This window comes from Dreissena polymorpha, chromosome 2 (assembly GCF_020536995.1).
Source record: "Dreissena polymorpha isolate Duluth1 chromosome 2, UMN_Dpol_1.0, whole genome shotgun sequence".
NCBI lineage: Eukaryota > Metazoa > Mollusca > Bivalvia > Myida > Dreissenidae > Dreissena > Dreissena polymorpha.
This window is the reverse complement of record NC_068356.1, coordinates 8,647,925-8,673,334: the sequence shown is the minus strand read 5'-3', so window position 1 is coordinate 8,673,334 and position 25,410 is coordinate 8,647,925. Positions and strand designations below refer to the sequence as shown.

At 35.2% G+C, this 25,410-nt stretch overlaps 2 protein-coding genes across 3 annotated transcripts in view; one reads left to right on the top strand and one right to left on the bottom strand.

Moving 5' to 3' along the window:
• Positions 1-15,814, bottom strand: part of LOC127865800 (chitobiosyldiphosphodolichol beta-mannosyltransferase-like) — a 19,694-nt gene extending 3,880 nt beyond the window's left edge. The window contains exons 1-10 of one of the 2 annotated variants that reach the window (XM_052405815.1): positions 15,681-15,814; positions 10,053-10,133; positions 9,618-9,721; positions 9,310-9,458; positions 6,536-6,625; positions 5,168-5,278; positions 3,504-3,631; positions 1,732-1,770; positions 1,476-1,535; positions 1,176-1,286 (exon numbers count right to left, since the gene is read on the bottom strand). In XM_052405815.1, the coding sequence (XP_052261775.1) occupies positions 1,176-1,286; positions 1,476-1,535; positions 1,732-1,770; positions 3,504-3,631; positions 5,168-5,278; positions 6,536-6,625; positions 9,310-9,458; positions 9,618-9,721; positions 10,053-10,080 (820 nt within the window). In that variant the 5' untranslated portion in view covers positions 10,081-10,133; positions 15,681-15,814. Of the gene's footprint in view, positions 1-1,175; positions 1,287-1,475; positions 1,536-1,731; positions 1,771-3,503; positions 3,632-5,167; positions 5,279-6,535; positions 6,626-9,309; positions 9,459-9,617; positions 9,722-10,052; positions 10,134-10,812; positions 11,115-15,680 lie in introns of those variants that run through there. The other variant, XM_052405814.1, reaches the window with a different exon arrangement.
• Positions 15,762-25,410, top strand: LOC127865802 (ankyrin repeat domain-containing protein 54-like). Its single transcript, XM_052405816.1, has 7 exons — positions 15,762-15,906; positions 16,551-16,598; positions 18,919-19,017; positions 20,354-20,425; positions 20,623-20,670; positions 21,317-21,441; positions 24,396-25,410. The coding sequence occupies exons 1-7, from the start codon at positions 15,870-15,872 to the stop codon at positions 24,567-24,569; spliced, it is 603 nt and encodes a 200-aa protein (XP_052261776.1). The 5' UTR covers positions 15,762-15,869; the 3' UTR covers positions 24,570-25,410.

Genomic DNA, 25,410 nt, shown 5'->3' with positions numbered 1-25,410 from the left:
TCGAACTCAACTCTTGTATCAACAAAACAAATGTTCTGACCAAATTCCATGAAAATTGGGCCAAAAATGTGACTTCTAGAGTTTTCACATGTTTTCACTACATACATATTATAGAGAAAAATGCCCAGCCCACTGGCGGCCATGTTTTTTCACTGATCTGGACCATTTTCAAACTCGTCCAAGATATCAATAAAACCAATGTTTTGACCAACTTTCATGGTGATTGGGCAAAAATTGTTACTTCAAGAGTGTTTGCAAGGTTTCTCTACAGCCAAATAAGGAAAACTGCCCGCCCACTGGCGGCCTTGTTTTTCATCAGACCTAAACCACTTTTGAACTCAACCAACATATCATTAAGGCAAACATTTTGACCAAATTTCATAAAAATAGGGCCAAAAATGTGACTTCTAGAGTGTTCACATGTTTTCACTATATACATATAGAGAAAAATGCCCCGCCATGTTTTTTCACCGATCTGGACCATTTTCGAACTCGTCCGAGATATAAATAAAACCAATGTTTTGACCAACTTTCATGATGATTGGGCAAAAATTGTGACTTCTAGAGTGTTTACAAGGTTTCTCTAAAGCCAAGTAAGGACAACTGCCCCGCCCACTGGCGGCCATGTTTTTCAATGGACCGGAACCACTTTTGAACTCAACCAACATATCATTAAGGCAAACATTTTGACACAGTAACATGAAGATTGGGCATAAAATGTGACTTCTACAGTGTTTACAAGGTTTTTATTTTTCTTGACCCAGTGACCTAGTTTTTGACCCAGCATAACCCAGTTTCAAACTCGATCGAGGTATCATTGGGACAAATCTTCTGACAAAGTTTCATGAAGATCGGAAATAAATGTGGCCTCTAGAGTGTTTACAAACAAATGTGGACAGACGGACGACGGACAAAGACCGGTCACAAAAGCTTACCTGAGCAATCAGGTGAGCTAAAAAAACGTCAAGACCCAATGAAACAATAAACATTCATTTCAAAATGGGCAAAACAACTGTATTATCTCCTTTTGTGGAGGACATATTAATATACAGATAATAAGAATAGTATTTTCCTACATTGATTTACTGATTAAACAATGTTAATTCTAGTATGAAATTATCATAATACATTGACACTATCTATAAATGCCAGACAATGACACAGGAATCTCCTACCTAGCAATGTTGGATAATCTTCTGGAGTAAGCCAAGGGAGGCAAAAAGATACATTCTTCCAATTCTGAGATCGTATTACCTCACTGTAATGCTCCTTTAAAGGTCCTTTCCCTGCAAATAATGAAATTCTGTGTAAAATTATCAAACTCACAAAAATATTTTCTTTTTTTCTTTATCTCTTGCCAGTCAATAAGTTTAATCAGTTCATGGCACAATGTATAAAATATATTTTCATAGAGAAATATTATTTATTTGTAATCAGGTAAATTAAATCTATTAGAAAATCATAATATATATCACCTGTTATCACACACACAATTTTTGGTAGATCTGATGATTTTTCGACACTGCTTTCATACTCTGAAAAAAATATTGTTCCTTCAATGATATTTTTTAGTTCATCAAAAGGTAAAATATTATGCTTTCATTGTTGATACAGTACTTAACAACACTTTTATAAGGCATAACTGTGGTTTTAAACAATACTATACATATATTAATATTAAATCCAAAATGTAAACAATCTTGATGATAAGTTAAAATACTGAACAATCACCTTGCAGTGCGTCCAATAAAACACCAAAATCTTCATCCTCTGAAACAGTACAAACACTGCATTCATTGTTAACTGGAACCTCTGTACATTACAAACACTGTTATCATTGTTAACTGGAACCTCTGTACATTACAAACACTGCAATCATTGTTAACTGGAACCTCTGTACATTACAAACACTGCAATCATTGTTAACTGGAACCTCTGTACATTCTGCAATCATTGTTAACTGGAACCTTAGTACATTTCAAACACTGCAATCATTGTTAACTGGAACCCCTGTACATTACAAACACTGCATGCAATCATTGTTAACTGGAACCTCTGTACAGTACAAACACTGCAATCATTGTTAACTGGAACCTCTGTACATTGTGAATAGTTCAGAAGAATGAGCCTCATTCTGTGAACACATGGCTAAATGCATGTACATCAGGTAGCATTACTTTCTTAGTAAAGATCCCGTTTAGGCGGGATGAACATGAATTAAGCACTGTTTCACCTGAGTGTTGAAATACTTATTTTTTAACATAAACAAAAAACATTTAATGAGTACAAGAGGAAGTTTCATGATACGCTCAACAAAATTTATAGTTTGGTTTACTAGTAAAGAAATAACAAGAGGCTTGGAAACTATATAGCATACATTTTAGAATTACATTTCAGACTGATTCAACTGTATAATAGCAATTACTCCTTTACACAGGGAATGAAACATTTCTGCCTAAAAGAGTCATTATACACATCCTAAGATGAACAAGCAAATTCGTTGAATTGATATCCCCCGCCAATATGCTTCTGGGCACAAACGTCTTATATGTGACACAAAAAAGAATTTTTTCAAGATACAAAGAGCCATAATTCCTTTATTATCCAATGGTGTACAATGCCATTTGGCGTGCATCATCCTCTTATCCATATATATACTCATACCAAGTTTCAATGAAATCCGCCAAAGCACTTCCAAGATATAGCTCTGGACACAAAAAAGCATTTTTCCAATATACAAAGGGCCATAACTCTGTTATTAAAAGATGGTGTACAATGTCATTAGGCGTGCATCATCCTCTTATCCATATATATACTCATTCCAAGTTTCATTGAAATCCGCCAAAGCACTTCCAAAATATGGCTCCGGACACAAAAGTACCGGACGGATGGAAGGACGGAAAGACGGACGGACAACGCCAAAACAATATCCCTCCGCCTATGGCGGATGATAAAAAGAGGATAGAATTCTGGTAGCCCCAAAAACCTTCATGTATTTGTTCAATCTCTGTTCAAGAAATATGCAGCTTAATAACAAAACTGATAAGAATATCCCAGGAGAAACACATGTCTTTATATATTTATACCTTGGGGCATGACCAGTTTTGACCCAAGAAGCAAGATTCTGACTGTATAATGTTATATACAAAATATTCAATCTCTGAGCCTTGCAGTTTGAGGCATTGTCAAACTTTCCATTAAAATATTTATTTTTAGCGCTGGTGGTCTACACATTCAACGGACTGGAATAATTAGTGCAAACTTATAAGGGGATCACCCGAGTATCATTCTTATGAAGTATCATCATATTAGCTTAGGTGTAAGGATGAGATGTTCTTTGGAGCAAAATTGTGTTGGAAGATGATACACAACATTGGACAGACAGCCACCACATTTAATAGATACTATTACAGAAACTTTAGGATCATAATTCCTATATTTTGTTTATAACGCCAAAATATAAACATGAATTTATTAAGGCCGAATCTTATACAGTTACCTACCAGTCCAACTTGTGCTGCTGATGAGAAGTGCTGGCCTTTTCTGCAGGTAGTACGCGTCTCCATTGGTGGCCTCACCATTACCATTTGCAACTGTGAATGCAGTCTCATCGTTTGAGATTTCACCATTTCTAAAACCACGAACAATGTGCATGCAACTAAAAACACGGCTGTATACTACATCCAAGAAGGGTATTGCAAAAGTTTATAACTAGCTAAATGCCTGTATGTAATATCTGTAGCCCATTGTCAATGATGCTTGTGATTCCCTTACAATTGAATTTCATGTACAATAAAGAGTGTTCTCCCAAGACTTCAATAGACATTGACAACCACGGGACAAATTATAAAATTGTTGAAGTATTGAGGAATCAAATTGGAAAATTACAGATTCAAAATACTTAAATACAAAGATATGTATTTGCAATTTTACAAAATGCTCTGAAAACTGTAAAACAACAAGTAAACAAGGGCTGTTTGTAAAACATGCATGCCCCCCCATATGGGCTGTCAGTTGTAGTGGCATCCATTGTGTGAAAGGGTTCTCTGTCACTGGGACCTTGACCTTTGACCTAGTGACCTGAAAATCAATAGGGGTCATCTGCCTGTCATGGTCAATGTACCTATGAAGTTTCATGATCCTAGGTCTTATTATTCTTGAGTTATCATCAGGAAACCATTTTACTGTTTAGAGTCACTGTGACCTTGACCTTTGACATAGTGACCTGAAAATCAATAGGGGTCATCTGCCAGTCATGATCAATGTACCTATGAAGTTTCATGATCCTAGGCATAAGCATTCTTGAGTTATCATCCGGAAACCATTTTAGATATTGCTAAACTTTAACCAAGATTTAAGTTTTGGACAAACACAATTAATGAAAAACACTGTGACCTTGACCTTTGACCTAGTGACCTGAAAATCAATAGGGGTCATTTGCCAGTCATGATCAATGTACCTATGAAGTTTCATGATCCTAGGCGTAAGATTTCTTGAGTTATCATCCGGAATACCATTTTAATGTTTCGAGTCACTGTGATCTTGACCTTTGACCTAGTGACCTGAAAATCAATACGGGTCATTTGCCAGTCATGATCAATGTACCAACGAAGTTTCATGATCCTAGGCGTAAGCATTCTTGAGTTATCCTCTGGAAACCATTTTACTATTTCTAGTCACTGTGACCTTGACCTTTGACCTAGTTACCTGAAAATCAAACGGGGTCATCTGCCAGTCATGATCAATGTACCTATGAAATTTCATGATCCTAGGCCTAAGCATTCTTGAGTTATCATCCGGAAACCATTTTACTATTTTGAGTCACTGTGACCTTGACCTTTGACCTTGTGACCTGACAATCAATAGGGCTCATCTGCCAGTCATGATCAATGTACCTATGAAGTTTCATGATCCTACGCCTAAGCGTTCTTGAGTTATCATCCAGAAACCATCTGGTGGAACGGACCGACGGAGGGACGGACCAACATGAGCAAAACAATATACCCCCTCTTCTTTGAAGGGGGGCATAACAAGAGAGGATAATTTTTTTTTTTAAACTAACAAACAAGATTCAGTTAAATGATGTGATGATTTTGTTCCTGATAAAAGCAGGATTCTTCATTTAATGAAATCCGTGTACACAACTTGCAAGAATTAATTTCCATACTCTGGTCTGAAGACAGGATATTCAGCAGCAAGACGCACAAAGAGTCTATGTCTGTCATTGAGGCCTGCAGTTGTAAACATCTCTGGAGGGCGGTCATACAACACACTGCACCTGGGAACCAGAGAGGGACAATAAAACAAACGTCAGTTAAGGTTCAATAAGCACAAGGATATTCTTGCAAATTAGCTCTGGAAAAACAGCGCTTAATACATATTCATAAAGTGTCATTCTAGGAGAGCCTGTGTATTTAAAGAAAGTATCTTCTATACAAAAATCAAGTTACTGTGGAAAAAGTTGCCCTTGATTAGCCAGTGCAGAATGCACAGACTTATATGGGACAAGACATTAAGCAGATGCATTAAGCCCCATTTTCCCAGAGTGTGTTTAAAATATAAATAGGTTTAAATAACAATGTACTGTAAAATTTCATGCCATGAGACACAAACAGTACCGCAAAATAAACATTTTGAATAAAGGTAGTTCACAAAACAGGTATCATGTAAAACCATATCTAATTTAAATGCATTAACAGATCTATTATTGAGCAATAAAATAAATTTCATTATAATTTTGAAGTTTTGAATAATTACACATTAACAAAACACAAGTTTAAATGCATAGAAATAAAGCAAATTGGACTTGCTTAAACCAAATAAAACATCAGTTGTGAAACTTTGAGCAAATTCAAAAGCCAGTTAAAAAGAGTTGCAAACACAAATTTTACATAAAATATTATATATGTGTAAAATGAAAAAAAAGGACAATATTTCTTCCAAGATTGGTCATAGTCAAATTTATTTCCTTTAAGATCATCTTTATATATAAGTTCCTCAATTGTGAAAGTTCAAGCAAAAACAGCTAATCAGTTCAATGAAGAGTTCTTTATTTCAATAATGGAATCAAGACACAGGGCAATGTTCACATCCTAATTTCAATCTTTAACAATCACCTACAAATTTAGGTCATTCATCCGTGAAGTTTGAGCAAAATCTGCCCAGTAATTAAAGAGCATATGATTGCTAAAAAAAATTAAATGTTTGTACAGATGATTAATGCAAAACTTAATGCCTGCCATGTTATTGGGGTATAAAAAGGCAACGTAACACAATTGCTGTATTAACCATTAAAAAAGGTTTACAAAGTTTCTTTGATTTATACATGGATTTGGGGCAAACAGAAACCAGTACATGCCATGCAAAAAGATATGCAAGTTCAGAATTTGTAATGACATTTGCCTTTACTCTGCATAAAGCAGAAACATTTTGGTGATATGTATTTTTCTTACTGCACTTAGGCAATAAAAAAAAATTATTTGGAAACCCTCCATACTCCTTTAAGTATTCTACACAATCGTCCAGCAATCAGTACCTGATGCCCCAGTTTGCTGACAAGTCCTCCTTCATCGCCTTGGTGACACAGAGATTGGCAGACGCCCACTTGCCCAACACTCGCTCATACCTGGGTATGAAAAGAATGTGAACATATAATGGTAAGTGTGAATCTGCTTACATATTCTCAGATTTGTCATTATCAAATTAAATACGCAGTTTTAAACTTAAGGGCAGTGATTAGGCCTGCGATTTACACTTAAGGGGCATACTTGTGTATTGTAATGTTGATGAAGAAAACAAGAGCTTCCCACAATGGTAATGAAAAGCTCTTCAATGCAACATGGCGAGATATTACCAAATTGTACCTATTAAGTTTTAGAACTTCTAGCCTGTAAAATTGGGCATTAAATTGAGCAATTTTTAAATAGGATAATACATATTGCTCATGCATACATTCATATTATAAGGAACAATTTATCCAAGATTGTTGTACATTAGTGTGGGTCGATTGATAAACACACAAACAAACTGAAAGACAAAACTAAAAACAGACCAACCAACAAATGTCTATGTTTAATTTTGTTTACTACCTTCTTATTTTTGCCCCCTACCGGTTTCACTGGAGGGGACTTATGGTTTGCGCTGTGTGTGTCTGTCTGTCTGTCAGTCCGTAACACTTTTCTGGATCCTGTGATAACTTTAAAAGTTCTTCATATTTTTTCATGAAACTTGCAACATGGATAGATGGTAATATGGACATTATGCAGGTCTTTTCATTTTTTTCCTACGTAAAAAATTCTGCTCTTATATAAAAATATACAAATATATAAAAAACAAGAGTTCCGCGGTCGGAGATGACCGCATTGAAGCCGGATTTTTGATTTAAATGACAGGAAAGTACCTTTCTAGGTCCAAGCATACCAAAGTTATAACAACTTTAACATTTTTACATTCAAGGTCACAGTGACCTTGACCTTCAAATGAATGACCTTGAAATGTCCAGTGGTTACTTACTAGTTCTGGCCAACCTTCATGTCAAGTTTCAAGACTCTAGGTCCAAGCATACCAAAGTTATAACAACTTTAACATTTTTATATTGAAGGTCACAGTGACCTTCACCTTCAAATGAATGACCTTGAAATGAGCAGTGGTGATCTTCTAGTACTGGCCAACCTTTATGTCAAGTTTGAAGACTCTAGGTACAAGCATACCAAAGTTATAACATGGAATAAGAACTTTAACATTTTTACCTACCAAAGTTATAAGAACTTTAACATTTTTACATTCAAGGTCACAGTGACCTTGACCTTAGAATGAATGACCTTGAAATGACCAGTGGTCATCTAAGTGTGCTTGCAAACCTTCATGTCAAGTTTGAAGACTCTATGTCCAAGCATACCAAAGTTATAACAATTTTAACATTTTAACATTTAAGGTCACGGTGACCTTGACCTTCAAATGAATGACCTTGAAATGTCCAGTGGTTACTTACTAGTTCTGGCCAACCTTCATGTCAAGTTTCAAGACTCTAGGTCCAAGCATACCAAAGTTATAACAACTTTAACATTTTTACATTCAAGGTCACAGTGACCTTGACCGTCAAATGAATGACCTTGAAATGTCCAGTGGTTACTTACTAGTTCTGGCCAACCTTCATGTCAAGTTTCAAGACTCTAGGTCCAAGCATACCAAAGTTATAACAACTTTAACATTTTTATATTGAAGGTCACAGTGACCTTCACCTTCAAATGAATGACCTTGAAATGACCAGTGGTCATCTGTTAATCCTGGCCAACCTTCATGTCAAGTTTGAAGACTCTAGGTCCAAGCATACCAAAGTTATACCATGAAATAAGAACTTTAACATTTTTACATTCAAGGTCACAGTGACCTTGACCTTCAAATGAATGACCTTGAAATGACCAGTGGTTACTAACTAGTTATGGCCAACCTTCATGTCAAGTTTCAAGACTCTAGGTCCAAGCATACCAAAGTTATAAGAACTTTAACATTTTTTATATTGAAGGTCACAGTGACCTTGACCTTCAAATGAATGACCTTGAAATGACCAGTGGTCATCTGTTAATCCTGGCCAACCTTCATGTCAAGTTTGAAGACTCTAGGTCCAAGCATACCAAAGTTATACCATGAAATAAGAACTTTAACATTTTCGAGCACGCCGCCACCCCGCCCGCCCGCCCGCCCCCCCCGCCAGCCCGACAACATCAATCTATAAGCCGAGATTTTTTCGAAAAAAATCCGGCTAAAAATGAATAACAAATGTCTGACAATCGTGGAGCTGATAGGGGACAAATATTGCTTGGCAATAGTCTTGTTGTTTATGGTATATACAAAATATCACAATTTAAACAAATAATTTCATCAGCTTGCCATTAATAAGATACCAAGTTAGACAAAAAAAGTATGATGCCCAACCCTTGACATAAAGCCCAAATAAGGTTTGAGCACATTTTGTGCTGTTAAATTACCGTCACTGGTAACTTTGCAGTAATATCTCAATTATACAACAACAAAAAATAGAGAGTGATTTGCTTCTTTGAACTACCAGAGTTTGATTATTTATTCTAGACAAACATACTCAAATTGTTTGGCATCTACCGGTATGTACTACACAAACTTAAAATCTAGCAAATAAATAAGAAACACCTAACAAAGCACTTGCAAAATTGTTCTATTAACATCTGATTAAACCAAGTTAAGTACCAAAGTATGGAACAAGTGCAGAACAGTTTGCAAACAGTTAAAAGAAGGTCTTAAACCCTTGAACAAGTTCAAACAAGTTTCACTCACCAATGTGAAAATTTAACCAGGGGATGGCTATTCCCAAGAGAAAGCGCCATGATTGTGTATCCATAGTTGTGCCAATCCACCACCAGTCTGCTGCCTCGCAACCAGCTTGTTACTATGGCAACCATAAATGTGGGAATGCACGGGGGATTCTGCAAGAATACACATGTAGTATTAAATTAGCTGATTCATTACATTGTGAAAAGACATGGTGTGACCTTTATCTATCATAAGAGCAACAACATTGGATGAATGTCCATTTATATCACTTATCTTTTTTTATTCAAATTTAAATACAAAATCGTCATTACCTGTACAAAAATGTGACCACACTTTGGCATCAGCAGCAAAGCAATTGCCAATGTAATAGACTGCCAAATCACTTTTGTAGCATACTGTATTATTTTTGGAAATACTGAAATAAAATAACTGTTGTGATTAATCATAACTTAAATTATTTGATTGGTTATACCATGGTAGAATGTTTTGTGTATAACTAGGAATATTTATGATGGTAAATGTCGTGACCAAAGCATGCCATTTCCATAAATAAGATTGTCATTATAACTACATTTAACTTTTGAACAAGAAACATCTCTTGTTATTACAGAATTAAACAACAATTAAACAATTAATTCCGGTATCAACTGAAAACTCAATGAGTAGTAACATTTAATTATATATTTTGTGTTAATGTGTCTACTACCATTAAGCCAATAATAATATAAATTAAAAAAAGAAATTACTTTTAAAATATACAGGAGGCTCCAGCATTAAGTGCAGAGAAACTTTCTCATTTTTCTTGAGCTCTGCCTGAACTTCTGATCCTAGAAAAATCAAGAAAACAATATCACAAAACACACAAGTTTAATCTTGTATAATTGTATTGTCTTTCTGTTAAATGCTCGAGCTTATACACTTATCATAATTCAAAAGATAATAAATATGTTTTCAGGACATGCTGCCATTATGACCGAACAGGGATTTGATGCCATCCAGCTTTTTAAATTATGTAAGGTTGAATTAAATTTTTAAATGATGTAATTGATATAATCCATGACATAAAATTATCTTGATCTTGATGTGTTACGGTGAAACATTTTAAGGCAGGGACATTGGTCTAGTGGTAGGATGCTGATCTACGGATCGGAAGGTCCCTAGTTCGAATCCCGCTAGGGGCACTGGATTTTTATGAGCAAACAATAAATCACACGCTTGCTCCTCTCCACCCAGGTGTATTAATGGGTACCTGTGAGGGAAATAAGCCAAAAAGCCGTGGCTGCCTTCAGCGCCATATGTAAACAAATGACTTAAATCCCAGTGATCGAGGGGGTAAATGTTGAAGTCGGCTGAAGATGCATACATTATTGAAGCAGACTATAAACCGCACCATAAACCTTAAACATGGAAAAACTCACCGCGACATAAAATAATAAGTAGAATAAATTTAATTAATATTTACAAATAAGCAGGCAATAAAGATCACCTTCTTCAAATATACCATACCACCATATCCAACTATATCCACATCAAACCCAGATTTCATAAATGAAATAGCATGGTACTGCATCCTTGGGCTTCTGCCGATGTCACCCAACACCACAATGCAGACGCTCTTTTTTCCGGGAACATAGTAGTTTAATATGATGTACAAAATACAAATTATTGGTGGCAACGCCAATAATATCGTGCCGACCAGTATCATTTTGTTTGTAACTTTAATCGTTTAAAAGATACCGGTCCAGAAAATGAAAGTAGATCTGATCTGACGTGTTTTAATTTGACAACTTCCGGTTTCACAAAGAAATCGTAATCAATCAGACGCTCAATGAATTTCGTTTTTGCAGTCAATGATCGTCGCAACCATTGAGATCGACTGGAAATGTCATAATAAAAATTGTGATACCCTTTATGTCTTTAATACAAGGCATGGATTCAGATAGTCCCGAGTCAGATGACGGTGAATCTAATCACACTGTACGTTTATTTATATGAGTTTTAGGATTTCTTTGCAAAATCCTTATCGAATAATTATTACCGTTAATTTAGACTGTAAGTTTTCGGACAGTCTAAATTTTCGGATATCACTGTTTTTAAGCCAAAATCAGTATTTTTCGGGACTCTAAATGTTCGGACGTGCGGGGTTTTGTCCATGATAAATTACCCTTATTTTTTTGTTAGTTCAATTTACTTCTATTCTATTTAACCCAAATTCTGACTGTTACGCTTATCTGGTGACACTTCAATCATGTGTTTTTTTCAACTGGATTAAGGTATGTATGTTATTAATCGGGTAAATAACAATGCATAACGGTAATAGAATACGGTTTAATCCAACAGATTAAAGTGAAACATATTTAAATCAAAGTACTGACAGTACTGGTGTGACAATGCTTTTGCAGAGGATGGATATAAAAGCATCAATTTAAGTTTATCTACAATTAAAGACTACATCACCACAATTGTGTATGTGGGTACACAAACTTTTGGTACTAAAAAAATGGGTATGAAAATTTTGGGTTAAAAAATTATGCCAAAACAATTTGGTTACGAAAAGTAATTTCGGAACGAAAAAAAAATTGGGTATGAAAAAAAAAATTGTTCGAAAAATTTTGGGTACGAAAAAAAATTGGGGTTGCGGGGAAGTAGTGACCCATTCAGCGAAACTGGGAGGCGGGTTCAGGGGTTTTTTTTAATAAGAAAGTGACGCCGATATTCGGCGTCTTCCCCTACCAGAATTTTTCCCCTGAAAATAACATTTCCCCCCAAAAAATATAATTTTTCACCCAAATATAATATTTTACCCTCAGAGACATGTTTTTTTTCTTTTGGGAAGTCGACACGTATCCAATTTGTACCATGTACAACCATCTCGCTCTCTCTCTCTCTCTCCCGACGAACACTGAAATCTGGGAATCCCAGTGATTCTATATATAGCTCTTAAAGTACGTCATGGAAACCGGGCAACTAATCGTATTAATCATGTGACTATTTTACTGGATTCCGGTCTTGCGCAAGAAGGGTGTTTCGTCAATCAATTACCGGAAACCAGTCGAATTTTCATCCGGGTTATATGAAAGCCAAGATATAAACGTTAAAACAGAAAAAAAGTCTCACAATTGGCGTTCATACACGAACAAAATAAAACGATCGGACTCGGAAAATATAAATTGCGTTGACGCATTTTTTAAGAATGAATCATCAAAAACCGTTGAAACCCAGCAGGATTCGGAGGTACATGTAATCAACATCGATTAATACTGTCAGATTATTGTGAAAGTGAAAGTAGACAATCGGCAGCTGCCGCACCTTTCCCTTCCAATACTGTAGCAGATCTATATCGTCAACCCATTCATCATGAAATTGAAATCATAATATTGACATCGTTCCCCGACCCCAGTTGAAAACATTTCTCATTATTAGATCTACACCTGCAACTTTATTTAGGACTTTGACTTTAATATCATACTTGTTCATGTGTTTAAGAACAAAAAGGTCAGAGACATGCCTCTTTTTTTTAAACAAAACCTGAAGTCTGTAGGCGAGTTATAGACATTAAAATGAACAGTTTTTATTTTTTCCCCAAATATGTCTCTTTCGCGCTCGATTTTCTCCTTTTACCCAGCGTCCAGCGTCTTCCCCTTTTTCTAAAAAAAACCCCTGGGGTTACTTTCTCGATCAAATATAACAAGAAATATCTTTTAAAAGATATTCGACGTGTATTTTCTGTACCACTTATCTTAAAAAAACGTTCTGTTACAGTAAAACATTCGTGGGTTATAACATTACGTTACTTAGCAGAAATATTCAAAACTTGACATGCTCTTTAATTACACCATGCTCTTTAATTTCACATGTATATCATACCAAACTTTATATTTTGATGTTTCCTTTCCTAAGTTAATGATGTTATGGGTACGGAGTACGGACGTGATTTCACATACCCATGTGCATGAACATTCAATTTTTCTCTTTTGATTATTGTTTTTTCTCTAATTCAATAAGCTTAGGCATGTTTGTTCGTTAAGTACGGCAATAATTTCATGATGATTTCCGAAAGTAGGTATGAGCACACAGTCGAATACGACTTGAATACGTGAGTTCACCCATGAAGACATGGTAAGGTTAACTAAATCTCCGTGATATGACCTAATATGTGTTTCAAACAGCAAACAATATCCAACAAACGAATGAATTATCAAACATAGTGTGTGCACTGATGTGGCTCTGTAATTTCTGTTTGAAAAGTTTATTAAATATGCAAAATGAGAGAGCACACATAAGAGCAAGTTTCATTGATGTCTTAAGGCAATTTTGCTGTTTATATAAAATACTCGCTATAACCTATTCAAATGGCAGGTTCGAAATAATTAGTTTTCTTTAAACTCATGATCGTGTTAAACGCACTTTTCATTCTCAATTTATTTACAGAATCACAACAAATGTCAAATACAATACAAAAAATGCATAGTTGTTTCATTGATCTATAAACATATACATGTAATGGATTGAATATAACGGATTTAAAATAAACGTTAATATTTTTCCCAGAATATGCTGTCCTATTTATAGATGAGCTTCCGTTACCTTTATCAATGATAATCAGGGAGGCAGTGCTCCAGCTAGGATTTGAAAAGGGCAGGGGGGGGCTTTTTTGTCAAAAGGGCACTTTGGAAGCGCAGTATTTTGTCAAAAGGGCACTTTCGAGCGCGCAGGCGTTTCTGGAATGCTTCCTCTTGCATGTTAGTATATATGTTATTAATAATTGTTAGAATATATTATTCCCATTATTATTATACAATTTAAGTATAATGTCAACAATGAGGAATAAATTAATTACAATGTATTGTAATAAGGTAATAAGAGATTTATTCATCATCATATGTTTTTTTTTTAAGGGCAGGGCGGGGGCCTAGGAAGGGCAGGGCGGAGGTTCGGGAGGGCAGGGCGCTCTTTAATTTAGGCCTAGCTGGAGCACTGGGGAGTATGCCGATTAGAAAAATTGAGCTATCTCAATTGGACTGGCTCGGTCTTTTACATAGGTCGCCATTGTGAAGAATTTTTTCATGGTATAATAACTTAGACGAGCTGCTTCGCAGCATCGTCAAAAAGTGAAACGTTTATAAAAGTAATTTACACTACACAGCATAGTATTTTACAAGCACTTGCTTTTATTAGTTGAATCAATTTACAATTATATACACATTGCATACCCGTATTGAATGATCAATGCATTGTTAACTTCTCTAAAAAATTCAACACATGTATTTTTGTCTCTGCCACTTCAGTATTCTTTAAATATGTTTGTATATAAATCATTAAGTGTCTGAAAGCTTAAAGAAATCAGGGTAAATGACAATGAGTTCATCTCATGATAAGGACCTTAATTTACTGATATCCCCCAGTGACTTAATTCCAATAAGAAAACCAGTAACATAATTTCTGAACTTATGCAAACAATCGAACAACAAACGATTTACCTTCAAATAATTATTTATTTTTTATACAGTGAAATCCATTTCTTATTTGCTAATTAAACATGCGATGAAATAAGTGCCATACACACTGCAATAAGTGTTTTGTTTGTATTTAAGGGAACTTAAAAATAACTTTGAAATGTGGAAATTTTAAAATTCTTTAAGGGGACTAAAATAATGTCAAAATGTGTGGACAATAAATAAATATGGATTATTTTAGATGGGGGGAGATTTAGAAATTAAGGAAAACATGTTTTTTTCCTCATTTTTGTGTGTTTGTTGTTATTTTCAATTATAGAAATGAAAGATAAAAAATACAGGGAGCTCATGCGTGTGACCTCAATTTGTTTCTTGTTTGTTATGTAAACAAGTACATGTATCACTGGAATTAGGTACCCACCAGAATTTGGGCACTGTAAATATGATATTGGTCATCTATATTCTTGCGGTATTCTAAGTTCAAATATACAGCCATGTAAATAAAAGTTAAACAAAAACTAACTTAAAAAATTGTGGACTCCTTTGAGAAAATATAAATCTAATTTTTATCAAAAGATGGTGTTTATATTGTGTGTAAGGCAGTAAAGACACCATTCTGCCCACAGTTATGGTGTGACTCCATAAAGGTATTATCACAGTACATGTAGTAGGTCAACAGTTAATAACTAAATAACAGTTAAATTAATGTATGATATCTGCAATGAAGCTTCAATTGTGTAACCGTAACAGCTATTATAAAACATTGAACTTGATATTTAATGGAACATTAACAGTTTACCTGTTGAAAACTGCCCCTGTTCGTATCATAAGCAAGTTGCTTAAAAAAAAAAAGTCCTCATGCCCATACAATAGTATACAATTTATGTCAGCATATTTATGAAATGATTACAAATTTACCAAGTATATTTTTCAGGGTTCTGCATTTCAAGTTCCACACTTCAGCATGACTTCTTGGAACCCCGAAGGTAGTATTGCCATGCAGTACCTTTCTATTCTACCATGTACAGTGTATGACACAAGCAACCAATGGGACCTCAGAGGAAAAGCTTCCAGGACACAGATTCGAAGACAGCAGCGAATTAAAAAATGAAAACAAAACAGACCTCATGCAGAAATGTTGTTGGTATGGCAAAATAGAAGTATACATGTTAAAACATCTAATTTCTATATTGGAGCTGTCAATTACAATTGATAACACAGTAAATTAAACAATATTCTGAATGTTTTTTGAACAAATTAACTAAATTTTTAAATTTTAAATTAGAACCTTCTGTTTAATATTGAAATCATGTACATAGGGTAACACAACTTACTGAAATCCACTGTAAACTGCCTATACAGTACTTACAGGGAAGGTCATTTACATGGAATATGCATAATGATAATACACATAAAAATAATAATCTTGGTAAAGGAAGTTTGCTTAGCAGTTTAGCAGTTTAAGTAAATGATTAGAGTTAATACTCATAACTTTAAAAATAATCAATTTAAATCTTAATTGACAGTACCTTATTAAATTCTAATAAGGTACTGTCAATTAAGATTTAAATTGATTTTTTGAAAAGTTATGAGTTTAATAAAACTTGAAAAACAGTACCAGTATTCATTTTGAACAACACAAATAACATATTTCAGTATGTTTAGAACATGAAAATAAAATAAATGATGTTGAACAGTTGATTAAATATTTACTTGAACTTCAAAAGTTTTAAAACATACAACATGTAAACACAAAGACATGCATGCAATCTTTTTCCTTGTTTGCAGATGAAAGACGATTAAGAACTGCTTGCTCCCAAAACGACTTTGTTACAGGTAAAAAATATAGATGTTTTCTCATTGGAAAAATCTCAAACATTGCATCACACTTTTACCTCCAGATCTTCATAATTTTCTGTCAAAATGTATTCCTCGCATGTTTTAATCATACTGGTAGCATGTGGCAATACTGTTGTATTAAAATATAAATGTGCATTTTGCTCATTTGTTTTCTGTTTACAGGCCAATATTTTACAACTGTTTTAACATTTTAGATTTTTATAGACCATTCCCATGTGAAATTCCCAGATTTGTCTGCAGGTGTTTTGTATGATACCGTCGCATGATGAAGTTGTTCAGGGTGTGTGCTGGTTTCAGATTGTCTCTGTCTGGCTGTATGGGCATTGGATTTCTTGTTGAAAGCATTTCTTGAAAACTATTGAAAGTTATCAATTTTATGGCTTGGAAAATTGTTAGTCTTTGCACACATTTGTATCTCAAAACCCAAAAGAGGTATCAACTTCAAACTTGATTGATAGGTGCAGCTCATGGAGGGTGCAGTGCACATAAGCCATATCACTTGCTTTCATATTTGTAAAGTGAGTTTTCTTTATTATTATTTTGTAATTTAATGTTGCTTTACTTATATCTTAAAACTAAAAAAGGTATCTACTTGAAACTGCATACTTTAGTAGATCTCTTTGATGGATGCCTTGCACAAGAACCATAACACTTGGTCTCATATTTTTAGATTTTAATGCCCCTGGTAGGGTGGCATATAGCAGTTGAACTGTCCGTCAGTCTGTCCGTCCGTCTGTCTGTCCGTCCGTCCATCCGAAAACTTTAACATTGGCCATTACTTTTGCAATATTGAAGAAAGCAACTTGATATTTGGCATGCATGTGTATCTCATAAAGCTGCACATTTTGAGTGGTGAAAGGTCAAGGTCATCCTTTAAGGTCAAAATTCAAAAAATACAATCCAAGGGAAGTAATAAGCTTTAAAAGGGAGATAATTTCTAAACCTGCCAAATTATATATTGAAATTTTATTTCAAAGCAGCGCAATAGGGGGCGTTGTGTTTCTGACAAGCACATCTCTTGTTGTTTATGTTTTCACTTAAATTTTGTTTATTGAAGGGCTGTTGGACATTGCACAAGAGACATAAATCTTGCTTCCGTATTTTGATAGTTATTTCCCTTTGTTAATTAATTGTCTGATGAATAATTTGCAAACTATTAGAGGGAGACTCTTGACATCTCACAGGTAGATTGATCTCAATGAAAGGAAGTGCCTTACATAAGAATCATAACTCCTGCCCAGATTATTCAGAGTAAGTCAGGCACAGCAGCCTGTGGGAGGTATTTCAGTCATGACCGGAACAGTTCTAGTTTTATTTATCAGCAATCATTTGTAGTTCCTAGTACATTTGCGAATAATGAGTTATTTTTAGGTTTTAGTTTGTGAATAGCAGTTGTCTAAAATGCGTTAATTTACGTATAGACATTTAACCGTATCCAGTCAAGTTGAGAAAAAAGTGTTTTTTTTTTAATATTATCATTTTAATTATGCTGTTTAATTCTTATCATACAAAGAAAAGAAAAGAAAACAGATTTGTAGTTTCAGAGATAACAGTTTAAAAATGTGAAGACAATTTTATTCTATCCACATTTAAAGTGAATTGTTCTCAGATTTTGGCATGTTTTGATGTTTGTCATTTAAAAAAATTAATTGATAAATGTAACTTAAGTTCTCCAATACAAAACATTGAATTTGATACAATTATAAATAAAATGTAAATATTTGTTTAACCTTCTTTGTATGATAACAATTAAACAGCATAATTAAAGAAAGCAAAAAGGTACCCTCACATGGGCTCAAACCCCTTACCATTGGAGTCAAAGACTAGTGCCTCAACCGCACAGCTATCCGTGCTGCTATAAAATGCTATGTATTTTATACTTTATATAAGCAATCCACATATTGTCAAAAAAATGTTACAACAAAACTCTCCAAATTATTGAATTGTTATGTGTATGTAACGCTGGTTTTTCGTATACCAAAATGTATTTGCAGTTAAAGTCTCTGTCATTTCTGTTATTTCGCTCGAGGATGTATAATGTTGATTTACTTTTTGAACCATAGACACAAAGTTGGAAAATTCTCATTTTGACAAACTGTGAACAAGTCACTGTAAATGCAATTTATGTATGTATACTATTTATAAAGACAGAATTCACAAGAAATATCCTAGTTTTAAGATAATGTGTATTTGGACAAGTGAATTGAGCTTCGGACAAGTCGACTTTTGTCAGTATGTTTGTCCTTGTCCAAATGTTTTTTCCACAAACCTGTTCAAAAAACACTTTTTGCATTAGTTGTAGAGCTGTTAGATGGTGGGGCTGACCCATCATGCTGTGACGAGAAGAAAAGAACGCCATTACATCTGTCTGCATCCCAGGGATATGAGGCAATAGGTATGTTTTGTATAAACCGATACATGAAATAGGTGTTATTTGCAAATGGAATTTCATTATTCTACCTATCAAATTTAGAAGGAGCATAAGATGGGTGGTTTATGTAGAAAAGAGGCTCCGTTTCAGTGATACATTTTTGTATCAGCGTAATGGGGCTTAAAAGATTTCTTTAGAAAGTTTATAGCACAAACTTCTTAATTTGCTTGTACTTACTATTTCTCATTAGCCTTGAATTGGCTGAAATTCACAAAAACAATATAGTAAGCTTCTTACAAAACGTTACATAGGAGTGTTGTACATATTCCCTGGATGTTCAATGATTTTTATGTCCCCCACTATAGTAGTGGGGGACATATTGTTTTTGCCCTGTCTGTTGGTTGGTTGGTCTGTTGGTTGGTTGGTCTGTTGGTTGGTTTGCGCCAACTTTAACATTTTGCAATAACTTTTGCTATATTGAATATAGCAACTTGATATTTGTCATGCATTTGTATCTTATGGAGCTGCACATTTTGAGTGGTGAAAGGTCAAGGTCATCCTTCAAGGTCAGAGTTCAAATATATGTGGCCAAAATCGCTCATTTTATGAATACTTTTGCAGTATTGAAGATAGCAACTTGATATTTGGCATGCATGTGTAACTTATGGAGCTGCACATTTTGAGTGGTGAAAGGTCAAGGTCAAGGTCATCCTTCAAGGTCAGAGGTCAAATATATGTGGCCCAAATCGCTTATTTTATGAATACTTTTGCAATATTGAAGATAGCAACTTGATATTTGGCATGCATGTGTATCTCATGGAGCTGCACATTTTGAGTGGTGAAAGGTCAAGGTCAAGGTCATCCTTCTAGGTCAAATATATGGGTCAAAATTGCTCATGTAATTTAACTTCTGCAATATTGAAGCTAGCAATTTTATATTTGACAAGCATGTGTATCTCATGGAGCTGCACATTTTGAGTGGTGAAGGGTCAAGGTCAAGGTCATCCTTCAAGGTCAAACGTCATATAGGGGGACATTGTGTTTCACAAACACATCTTGTTCTCTTTGTTATGGGACGATTTATTTATTAATATATCTCGCAAATTTTGGTACTTGCTTGTTAATGTTATTTCCCAGCAACTATGGGGTGGATTTTTGCATCTTTTAGCTTCTTTCCCTAAAAGGTTCATTTATCTATCAGTCAACGTTTTCAGTAGATCTAACTTAAATATATTTTATATTTCAGACTGTTTAGCTTTGTAACTTATTTATGGTGGATATGCTCACAAGAGTGATTTTTGGAACTGTTGAACTTTCATATTCTTATTGTCTTACTACAAGTTTATCATGAATGTTGTAGTGAAAGTGTTGATAGACAGAGGTGCAGACCCAAACAAGAAAGACTTTATTGGCAATACTCCACTTCATTTAGGTAAGATTTGAAACATAGGCATGTATTCCTATGTTCATAGATTCTACTTAGTACATTTCCTGCAAATGATATGTGGCCATTTAATGTGAGTTTTGCATTGCATACCACATGAATTAAACTTACTCTGCTCATAAATACAATTTTAGTTATGTAAGAACATATTCCACCTATCTCATCTTCTTCTCTGTTTGTTTAAGCCACCTGTACTTGTCAGGTTCCCATAGTGACCCTGCTGTTGAAAGCTGGTAAGTTCCTACAAGAAAGAATCCACTGATTATTATATTATGATATTCATTGGAATTACTCAGTTGCTATGTCAGTTTGTAGGTCCGTTGTTATATGAAATATTATAGGTTTATGGAGACAACTGCTTCCACATTTCTGAAGTGCTTAAACTGAAACCTTAAATATATAATGTGTGTTAAACCTAAATAAACAAAAAGTATTGCAAGAAGAATGTGTAATATGAACGCAGTTTAGTACTATTTAGTTCTGTATTCAATTGTATGTTCTCAATTATTATTGTTTATCAGTCAATAAACAACTCTTTTTCATTCTGACATGTTGTACAGTGATTGCAGCAAAAGCTCTGATGGTTTTATCACTATGCATCAAACTGGAATTAAACCTTTTTTTTTACTATTGATAAAAACTCATCATAAAAATGAAACTATTATCTTGTTATGATTTATGCACTTGTATGTGTTGATTTGTATGTGGCTATGTTTAATTTGGATGAATCTTACTTGAAAAGATGTTACACATCATAAGTCATTGTTCAAGTATATTTTAACTTAAAATCCACTTCTTTTGAGTTTTTTGTTTGTTAACTGTACATTTTACCTGTTTGTAAACAATACTTTAGAAGGTTACACTAGCTATTTAAATCAGGTACAGATCTGAACTTGGTTGACGAGTATGGGAGAAGCCCACTTACATTAGCTAAGTCACGTCTCAAAATGCTTGGGGAAAATGCCAGCTTTAACAGTGACAAAATGAAGACAGAAATACTACAGGTAAATGTATGCTTGCTTACAAAAAAGAGCCCAGACACTCAGAATCAGTAGCATGTGTTCTATGGACTTTTTATGCCCCCGGTAGGGTGGCATATAGCAGTTGAACTGTCCGTCAGTCAGTCAGTCAGTCAGTCAGTCAGTATGTGTGTCAGTCTGTTCGTCCCTCTGAAAAAAAACTTAAACGTTGGCCATAACTTTTTCATTATTGAAGATAGAAACTTGATATTTGGCATGCATGTGCATCTCACGGAGCTGCACATTTTGAGTGGTGAAAGGTGAAGGTGAAGGTCATCCTTTAAGGTCAAATGTCAAATATATGGCGTCTGTCCGTCTGTCCAAAAACTTTAACATTGGCCATAACTTTTTCACTATTGAAGATAGCAACTTGATATTTGGCATGCATGTGCATCTCACGGAGCTTAACATTTTGAGTGGTGAAAGGTGAAGGTCAAGGTCATCCTTCAAGGTCAAATGTCAAATAAATCGGGTCTGTCCGTCCGAAAACTTTAACATTGGCTATAACTTTTTCAATATTAAAGATAGCAACTTGATATTTGGCATGCATGTGTATCTTGTTAAGCTGCACATTTTGAGTGGTGGAAGTTCAAGGTCAAGGTCATCCGTCAAGGTCAAAGGTAAAAAAAAAAATTGTTTTCAAAGCGGTGTTCTTATGAAGCTGCACATTGTGAGTGGTGGAAGTTCAAGGTCAAGGTCATCCTTCAAGGTCAAGGTCATCCTTCAAGGTTAAAGGTCAAAAAAATTAATTCAAAGCGGCGTTCTTATGAAGCTGCGCATTGTGAATGGTGGAAGTTCAAGGTCAAGGTCATCCTTCAAGGTCAAGGTCTTCCTTCAAGGTCAAAGGTAAAAAAAAATTGTTTTCAAAGCGGCTTTCTTATGAAACTGCACATTGTGAGTGGTGGAAGTTCAAGGTCAAGGTCATCCTTCAAGGTCAAGGTCATCCTTCAAGGTCAAGGTCAAAGATAAAAAAATAATTTTTTTCAAAGCGGCGTTCTTATGAAGCTGCACATTGTGAGTGGTGGAAGTTTAAGGTCAAGGTCATCCTTCAAGGTCAAGGTCATCCTTCAAGGTCAAGGTTATCCTTCAAGGTCAAAGGTTAAAAAAAAGTTGTTTTTTTCAAAGCGGCTTTCTCATGAAGCTGCACATTGTGAGTGGTGGAAGTTCAAGGTCAAGGTCATCCTTCAAGGTCAAAGGTAAAAAAAAAAAAAAAAAATCAAAGCGGCGTTCTCATGAAGCTGCACATTGTGAGTGGTGGAAGTTCAAGGTCAAGGTCATCCTTCAAGGTCAAAGGTCAAATATATATTTTTTTTAATTCAAAGCGGCGTTCTCATGAATCTGCACATTGTAATTGGTGGAAGTTCAAGGTCAAGGTCATCCTTCAAGGTCAAAGGTCAATTTATTTTTTTTAATTCAAAGAGGGGTTCTCATGAAGCTGCACATTTTGAGTGGTGGAAGTTCAAGGTCAAGGTCATCGTTCAAGGTCAAAGGTCAAAAAAAATAATTTTAATTTCAAAGCGGCGCAATAGGGGGCATTGTGTTTCTGACGAACACATCTCTTGTTCAGTACTGGTTTGTTCTGGGATATACAGGATAATAATAGAGTGTGAAGCAGCAGCTTTTAAACGAAACTGGGTCCTAATCAGAATGCAGCCAACGTAGCTCCAGACCAGCCTGCCCATCTTTGCAGTCTTGTCAGGAGCTTCCATGTCTACTGTAGTCATCAAATTTTCTTAGTTGCATAATGCACCATCTTAGGCTATGCTGGCCTCATGTTGTATAAGACCCATTTTTGCATGACATTGATAATTGATGTTCGATAATTTGTGTAAGCTGATAGTTACTTAAGTTTTTGAATACATTCTGTCTGACATGTACCAATGTTCCTCATGTGTGTGCAGTCACATAGTAATGTCTTTTAAGGTGGTGGACAAATGTTTGAAGGTTGCATTTGGGACCTTTCCATGAAAACACTGTTTAACATGCACTAGCTGGGAGAATCTGTACTTTTTTTTCTTCATTGGTATACTTTCTCAAAGGTAATTAAACCTGTAAAAGTAATGACCTTTGAAAATCTGTGTTCACGATTAGAATTCTCATTGTTATAGTAATTAGTATTTCCTCATGCTCTATCTTATCTCGTAATCAAATGCACAATTATAGATATCAAACATTATGTTTTTAACCAGGTTTTCCGAATAAAAAAAATGGTTATTAGATTGGCGAATGCGGGCGGGCTGGCTGGCGGGCAGGCGGAACAAGCTTGTCCGGGCCATAACTATGTCGTTCATTGTCAGATTTTAAAATCATTTGGCGCATTTGTTCACCATCATTGGACGGTGTGTTGCGCGAAAGAATTACGTCAATATCTCCAAGGTCAAGGTCACACTATGAGTTCAAAGGTCAAAAATGGCCATAAATGAGGTTGTCCGGGCTATAACTATGTAATTGATTGTCAGATTTTAAAATAATTTGGCACATTTGTTCACCATCATTGGACGGTGTGTTGGGCGAAAGAATTACGTCGATATCACCAAGGTCAAGGTCACACTTTGAGTTCAAAGGTCAAAAATGGCCATAAATGAGCTTGTCCGGGCCATAACTATGTCATTGATTGTCAGATTTTAAAATCATTTGGCACATTTGTTCACCATCATTGTACGGTGTGTCGCGCGAAAGAATTACGTAGATATTTTCAAGGTCAAGGTCGCCCCGACTAAAAATAGATTTTGAAACAAGCCCTTTATCAGACTTTTTTTGATATTGAAAACCTGGTTTTGTGACAATTTTGTCCCTTGTTATTTATTTTATTCTATCTTTTTTTTTGGGGGGGGGGGGGAGCGTTAATTATAAACACAAAGGCCATTAACACGCTGCCAACATATTTTGTTTTACTCTAATGAGTCAGTATAATTCAGAGAATGTCATTTGTTCTGCAGATATCGGACATGATGCGTACCTACCTCAGTTTGTCAGGCTGTCAATCGGAGGCTGAACAACTGGATGAGCTGTGTTCAAAACTGTCAAATGTCACAACAAGAGAGGAGGTCGATCAAGTGAACACACTCTTGTCAGACTTTGCGTCCATGCGGATTGAAAAGAACAAAACATAAAAGTGGCTCAGTTTATCTTCAGAGTGGCTCATGTGTAACTTTCGGGTATGGCTCAAGAACAAAATTGACCAATGCTCGTTCAGAAATTGAGATCTACCTGTCAAAAAAAGATACTTGGTCATATAAATATTGAGTGGTAAAAATTATGAGAGTGGGAAATTAAGTTTGGCATATACGACTAATCAGTTAAGCTCCCATAAAATTCAAATGTAGATAACATCTGATTTTTGTAGCAGCTGATCATGCACAATTAACATTCAGAATATTTTATTAAACCATAATGCATAGTGGGCCTATCCAACCTAGCTTAAATAGTGACAAACTTTTATATGGGAATTATCCCAGGTGATGCTTTCATGACGCACCCTCAACCATGTCACTATAAAAGCTAATTCATGTAATGCTTATACATTCAAGAAATTCAAAGGCCTGTCAATTAAGCGCAGTGGTCAGTACAAGTGCTTGGTACACGTGTTTCACGCCTAGGCTACCCACGCTCAATACTCTTTCCCGGAATCACGTGAGTTTGGTTCGTGGTCTCAATGTTAATGAGTCTAGTGAGTTAATTAGGCTTGAGTGCTGGGACACACTCTGAGTCCCCACATAATGCAGCCTTAAGCGCAGAAAAACCTCATTCTCTTCGAAATACACACCGGAAAGTGTCTCGTGCACATCACCGTACTGTATCGTCTGATATTGTTTAGATTGTTACGGTGTACATGTAGACCATACCTTATACAGCGTACGCTTGCTAGTAAATGAGAACATTCACCTCTTGATATATGTGGATGATTTATTTTTCTGATTATGAATAAAACTTTATAGTGTCTGCTCTTAGAAA

Coding starts and splice junctions, on each gene's coding strand:
- LOC127865802 (XM_052405816.1), top strand. CDS start 15,870: ATGAAAACAAAACAGACCTCATGCAGAAATGTTGTTG. Junction 16,599..18,918: donor CCAAAACGACTTTGTTACAG/GTAAAAAATATA, acceptor TTTTTGCATTAG/TTGTAGAGCTGTTAGATGGT. Junction 21,442..24,395: donor TGAAGACAGAAATACTACAG/GTAAATGTATGC, acceptor TTTGTTCTGCAG/ATATCGGACATGATGCGTAC.